The sequence below is a fragment of the Hydractinia symbiolongicarpus genome, chromosome 3 (genome assembly GCF_029227915.1).
Source record: "Hydractinia symbiolongicarpus strain clone_291-10 chromosome 3, HSymV2.1, whole genome shotgun sequence".
NCBI classification, from domain to species: Eukaryota; Metazoa; Cnidaria; class Hydrozoa; order Anthoathecata; family Hydractiniidae; genus Hydractinia; species Hydractinia symbiolongicarpus.
Genome location: NC_079877.1, coordinates 30545264 through 30552544, shown reverse-complemented (window position 1 = coordinate 30552544; position 7281 = coordinate 30545264). Strand labels below are relative to the sequence as shown.

General features: G+C 34.2%; 1 protein-coding gene across 1 annotated transcript; it reads left to right on the top strand.

Moving 5' to 3' along the window:
- Positions 1 to 443: 443 nt before the first annotated feature.
- On the top strand, positions 444 to 7024 carry LOC130636746 (protein arginine N-methyltransferase 1-B-like). The gene is made up of 6 exons (XM_057446578.1): positions 444 to 582; positions 3650 to 4070; positions 4246 to 4592; positions 4860 to 5010; positions 5914 to 6035; positions 6843 to 7024. The coding sequence occupies exons 1-6, from the start codon at positions 535 to 537 to the stop codon at positions 6924 to 6926; spliced, it is 1173 nt and encodes a 390-aa protein (XP_057302561.1). The 5' UTR covers positions 444 to 534; the 3' UTR covers positions 6927 to 7024.
- The last annotated feature ends 257 nt before the right edge of the window (positions 7025 to 7281 follow it).

Below are 7281 nucleotides of genomic sequence, written 5' to 3'. Positions count from 1 at the left end.
AACCTCGTTCCTAGGGCTCTTGCCTTATCAAAATTCCCTGGGAACGAGTGTGCTGTTAATTACCGTCAACCTCGTCTCCAGGGCCCCTTTTTGCTTATTTATATTGGAGACGGCTTGAATTACCGTGACTTGTTCAATTTCACCCAAACATTCTATTGATGGCATGCGTGTAAAGTGCCGGAGGCGAGGTTGGTTTATTGAATATGAAACTCGTATGAAATTGATTTTTATTGAAGAGTCTGAATTTTTTCCGGTTATCCCCCTCTAACACCCAGTTTTTATCCCATCCTCTACCCCAGGGTCTTAACCGAGTAGCAAGCAGGCAACAATTGGCCATAAATTAATAAAAAGGGCAAATGCCCCGAAGAAAATGTTTTGTTTTATATCCCTGTCTAACTTTCACCCAGGGCTTTTTTCCCTATTTCTGACAACGAGGTTGCTGCATAACAGAACCCGGAAAATTTCGGATTTTCAGAATCAGCAAATTTTCCTTTCGAGCTTCATCCAGTCCCATCCTGCACGTGCGCTTAGCTAATGGCCCACAGCCCTCAATCAAAAGTCAGAAAAATAGAAGAAAACGAGGTATATTTTATGTTTTTTTAGCAATTCCGATATTTTATGGTGTGATACAGGACCAAAGCCTTATCACAATTATTATTGATAATCTAGCTAGCTTTATGAAAGTAATGTAATATATTTAATGTAGGTTAGTCTTGCCAATTTTGACAAATATACCCTGTCAAATGTTTCTTGGATAGCAGAGGAGGCCAAAAGGCCTTTTAGGATAGTGTGTAGAACTCCTAAGTGGTCAATGGCTTCAGCATTGACAAACGAGTTTTTTATTTTATAATATTTTTTAGCTAGCTAGAAAATATACCGTCCTAATTTCGTGATTATCTAAACAAACAGCTCTAGCGACGATCTGGCAACTCCACTCGCCACATAAGTTCATGGTTTTGACTATAAGCCATCCCAGAAAACAACTTTGCAAAAATGCCAGCGAACAAGGCAGGCGTTTGTGCAGGGCTGATCGAAAAGGAAACCGTCAAAAACAACTTATTTTCGTGATTTGCGTCTTAATTCTGTGATGTGTGTTTCCAATGTGAGATCCACTGGAAGTATTTCTAAAGTCCATTTTATGAATAATATGGTTGCAATATATCATGAAATGTCTCAGATAGAGCTAGTAAGCTGCTTGAAACATTGTCTTGTACCTTTTTCTGATGCTCAGAAAACGGACGTGACATTAGGAAAACTTGGTGATGCGAAGTACCAAAGGGGATCTAAGGTGGAGAGCACACATGGCAATAATTTTTTTCTTAAATGTGTTTTTCTTAAATGTTCTCCATCCTGTCTAGTTTCATAATAATCTAGGTTTGTTTGGTACTTGAATGATTACAAAGATAACAATAGATTAAAAAGTCATACCTCCACAGCGCAAAAATATTCCCCATGTGTGATCTACCCCAGCGATGTTTGGGCTGTCTGTTCCGTAAAGTGCACAAGTCTCTGTGTCAATGAAAATTGTAATATGGTACATCTTGGATGTAAAGCCCAGGATATCATGCCATAGCCAGTCAATGTTGTCAGTAAAAAGAGAAAGTTGCCGAGAAAGGTGAAATCACAGAATTAAGACGTTCACAGAATTTGGTTGGTGTACGCTATAGCGTACAATAATACAATTTAAACACTTTTTACGAAAAACATTTATTTACCTTGTGTCACCCTTCTGTGGGCTATTTCAGATATTAACATTGCTGGACACTGAAATTTAAAAATAAAGGTAATCAGATACTGTAATAATGGGACTTAGAGTGGGACGATTTTGCTAGGAGAGGTACAATTTTGCTGGCCAGGTTTTTAGACTTTTAAAAATAGAAGCAATATATTCTGGGTAATCCATCAGTCAGGGAAAACTTTTAAATATGCTGACAGTTAATTACAGCTTAAATAAGCTGTAATAACCATCTTCTTTTCATTCCACTAAAATCGCATGTACAGACAAGATAAGGCAAGTCAATGTTTTTATTATTTTGATTGTATACATTTTACTATGGATGTTAGCAGGCAAATTAAGCTATACTGTGACTGAAGGCATGCTATTTTATAAACCCTTTTGCTAAATAAACATGGTTTTATCAACAAAGCTAAATTTTAAGTTACTCCTTTTAATAAAATACAAAAGTCGATGGGACCAGGGAATATAAGCCATATATAAGCATATAAAATATAACACAGCAAATATACTTACGCTGTAATTTGCTTATTTAAGCTGTACTGGGTGTTTAATTTAAAGTTAGCATACTAATTATATTGTAACAGCATTTAAAAATGTTTTCCTTGACTATCAATACTATTTTCTAAGCCCCTTGTGACTTGCCTAGGTAAAAACAGTTAAGTTAGCAAAGTGAATTCCCTCAAATCCATCGAAATGAAGCTTCATAAAATTGTACCACCAAAGGTAGGAAAATAAAAATCACTAAATCAAGGGTCTGAAAAAAATCGGCAGCCCAAGGAAGTTTGCTTGAAAGTCAGTTTAAGCACCTCACAGTTGCGGGAATGGAGTTACTTCTTTGTGGCAAAATTGAATCTATTACAAAATTAAACCTCTGTACACTCATGACTTAGGGCTGCTAACTGCTGAATACTTATTTTATTTGATAAAACTAGAACATGTAATTATAAGAAACTGTATATTGCACAACTATATTTTGCCAGCTAATCATTGTCCAACATTTACCACACAACAATATATGTATGATATGAACACAACCTTAAACTCAATCTTAAACAAGCCATGAAAAACCGGCACAGATGTTTTATATTTCATTAATATCTAAAGAACCAGTTTACCCACATCGGAGTGGATGATAAAGTGAACTCTCTATCTCGCCTACTCTTTATCTAGAACTTCTCTCTATCTTGAACAAAATCCTGGTCCCTTGCAGCTTTTCTAGCTCTATCTATCTCAAACTTTCTTTTGTTGAAAAGTTCACCTATGCAGCAAACAGAACAAAAAAGTTTTTGAAAATTTGAATACAAACAAGGAAAACAGTAGGCTTTGTTTTGATCACACGATCACACAATTTTTACTTTGAAGAAAAAGCAAAAATTGTTCAAAGCTTTAGAAAAACCTATTTTGTTTAGAAAAGTTTCAGCTTTTGTAAGAATTTTGTCTGCCTCAACACACTTTTTGATCCTAGCGAGTTTGAGATGGAGAAAGTCTCTCTATCTGTTGAATCTCATCCCTGGTAAAATTGTATCGTATTAAGTAACATGTATCATATTAGTTTAAAGTTGGAAGGTGCCATACAGGGATCCATAGAGACTTATATATTCAAAATGTGTGAGAGCTCATGACTTCATAATGACTTAATAAGCATGATCAGTGCACAAATTAACAATTGTAAAAAAATAGGGCTATTGTCTTTATGGGATAAAATAGATTTCTGTAGCTCAAATAAAAACTTTTAACATTTAAAATTGACAGGATATATGCGTCAGTTAGTGAGGTCAACCATATAAAATATAAATCACTGTACTGTCATTAGAAAATAAATAAATTTGCATCAATAATGTATGCCTGAAATTCTAAAATCCTTAAATCAGCAGTTAAGTATCATTTTAACTAGACCAATTTTTAATTTAGTCATTTTTAAACCAATCGAACATGGCAACCAGTGCAGTATTAACTAATGGAGATGTAAATGTGGTTACTAAAAAAACAAATGGAGATGTGCCTTGTGATGAGAAGCCACCAATGCCTGATACAACAGAGAAGGTAAATGCTGAAGAAATGACAAGCAAAGATTACTACTTTGATTCGTATGCTCATTTTGGTATCCATGAAGAAATGTTGAAAGACGAAGTGCGTACACTAACATACAGAAATTCAATGTATAACAACAAGCATTTGTTTAAAGATAAAGTTGTTTTGGATGTGGGTTGTGGGACTGGAATTTTGTGCATGTTTGCTAAAAAAGCTGGCGCTAAACATGTATATGGTATTGATATGTCATCTATTATTGACCATGCAAAGGAAATAGTTAAGAAAAATAACCTAGAAAAAGGTAAGACTTTATTCTTCCATTTCAAGAGTGGCTTACAAATGTACACCAAACATTGATCCAGTGTTCCCTTCCTGCTCTTAACATAAAAAAATGAAAAGATGCAATTAATATTCAAATATTGTTGACGATGTTGCTTTGTTATCCAGGAAATGTATTTCTCTTATGTGCAATTTAGATATAACACTTATAAAAGGAAAGGTTGAAGAAGTTGATCTTCCAGTTGAAAAAGTAGACATTATAATCAGTGAGTGGATGGGCTACTGTTTGCTCTACGAATCCATGCTGGATACTGTGATCTATGCACGAGACAAATGGTTAAAACCAGGTGGTCTGATGTTTCCTGATAAAGCTTCCATGTTTATCACAGCTATTGAAGATCGAGAATACAAAGAAGAGAAAATCAATTGGTGGGATAATGTTTATGGTTTTGACATGAGTGCTATTCGAAATATTGCTCTGTATGAACCTCTTGTGGATGTTGTAGAGGCAAAACAAGTTGTTGCTGATTCGTGTAGAATTAAGGTAGATTTAACTGAATGCCAGCGTATTTCCTATAATAAAGAACTATATAACTTGCAAGTAGTCTATTTAAAAAAATAGTGCTTAAAGGTTTCATATTGTATACTTTATTTTGTTCCTATTCATAAATCATTTAGTGCCCCAATTTTGTATTAGTAGAGCATTTACTATTTGGAACAATTTTTTTTTTGGTTCTGTGAAGGTTCAATATACCAGGAGTTAAACTGTATATGCGTTTTAAAGCTTACATATATTTTTTTTTCTACTTAGGATATAGACCTAAATACTGTAAAAGTTGAAGAGCTCAACTTTTCTGCACCATTTTCTATTCGTTCAAGAAGAAATGATTACGTTCATGCATTTGTATCCTACTTCACTGTCGAATTCTCACCATGTCACAAAAGAACAGGATTTTCAACTGGTAGGTCTTTAAGTATCTGTATTTATACTTAGAAAGTAATTGAATTAAGGCCTGAAGATTGCTAAAATGATATAAAGAGTTTGTATTATACCTTATAAGTTATTGGTCTAATTTTCATGTTTACATTTTTTGTTGCTTAGGGTGGACGCTATATTTTGGATAAAATTAGCAACTTTTACTGCCGGCCCTAACTGACGTTAATATTTAGAGGGTGACAGAATTAGTGTTAATTAAAAGCCCAAAAGAAAGTTAATTTGTTTACATCATTTTGACGAAGAGTGTGCTGTGTTGAATTACATTTTAACAACCATGCACCTATTCAATCATTGGGAGTAGAGCTTACCATGTTTACTAGAATTCAACATGAAGAAACAATCATCTATATTAGCAATTCATATTAGCATGTTTGTGCAGTAGACTCGTAAGCTGGATAAGTTGGACTTTTACCAAGACAGACGGATTTTCAAGCTCCTTGAATTTTTGGCTAAAATCATCTGTTTAGATTTAGTCAGACCATTTATTAACTCTTTTATTAACTGTTTTTTTGGATCCCTTTGACCAAAAACTCTGCTTAGCTAGAACTTTAACCTCGAATTTATACGATTCGAAACATCGGCATTCAAACATAAACTAAATAACATTTTAGTGGTGGTGAAATAAAGGACTGGCGTTGAAAGGGTCAATATGGTAATTTTACAAGCCTCTAATTGCTTATAAAAAATAACAGCGCATAAATAAAAGTGTCAAGTTAAAATCTTGTAAAATCCTAATATTACACTTGCGATTTCGTACCAACTCTGAGACGGAAATAAAAAATAGTGTTGCTTATGGATACAAAATGTTCGTTCTAATTAAATAGAATTTCTCGTTGTATTAACGTTTCATAATTTGCGTTCATGGTAGGTCCGGAGTGTCGATACACGCATTGGAAACAAACTGTATTCTACATGGCTGATTCTATAACAATCAAGGCTGGTGAGATGATAAATGGAGAGTTTACCGTCAAACAAAACAAAAGAAATAAGGTAACATTTTGCTAATACAGTTGACTCTCTCTATCTCGACTACCCTCTATCTCGAACATCTCTCTATCTCGAACCAAAGTCTCGGTCCCTTGGACATTTGTGTAGGCTCTAAGCTATTTTCCTCTCTTTATCTCGAACCTCTCTATCTCGAATACCTCTCTATCTCGAACCAAAATCTCGGTCCCGTCTGACTGTTTCTCTCTCTATCTCGAACTTTTCCGGATTTAAGAACCTATTTACACTAAAAATCGAATTAAAATGTTCCATTTTCGAACGAAAATGTTTGACGTTCGAATTCTAAAGTCACTCACAAAACATTGTTTACAGTGTTTTGAACCAGAAACCTTCTTGAGGTGAAGATGTCGGCTGTATTTATTTTAAAAGAAGTCTTGTGTATTGAATATTAACATTTTAACATCTCTATCTTGACCTCTATCAACTCCCGATACACTGAAGGTTAAAAATACGTTTTTTACGAAAAAATCCAATTTTTGTCAATTTTTCTCTATCTCGAACTTTCTCTATCTCGAACAAATTTTCTGGTCCCTTGCGAGTTCGAGATAGAGAGAGTCAACTGTATATTTCGAACGCTGTGTTTATGTGAACTGGCAGAACGTACTTACGCTGAATTGTAAAGTATTTTTCTGGTCGTGTGGTGTCCTCCACTCTCCTTACTATTTATTTGTTTTTAACACACAAATGCTTTGCACAACATTTTATGTAAAGGGTGTGTGGTACAACTTCTATGGTGTATAAATATATAAATAATATTTATTTTCATTTCTTGCTGTTTCTTTTTATTTATAGCGTGATCTTGACCTTGAAATAAAATACGATTTCGAAGGAGAACTGATGAGCTCGAGCGCTACACACGAATATAGAATGCGATAACAACAGTCAGTGGAATCATTAAACCTTCAGAGAAGACGTCATGCTCTCTCATATTTTTTGTTTGGCACCTTTTGTATCAGTCTCATAGGTACCCAAAATTTGACGTGTTCTTCAAGTGGACCACCTAAACTATGGACATGGATTTATGTTTTGTTAAACATGAGTTAGTTAAATATTTATAGTTCACTCGCGTCCAAAACTTTCACTTGTGTTAAATGAAATAGATCTAAAAACTAAAGATTATATATAAAAGTTGCTAGTAGTTAATTTCAAATGTAACTAAAGAGCAAACCAACGTTTTTTTCAACTACAGAAAGGAAATCATAATAGTGTTTTTCTAAAATTTTGGCGCGAA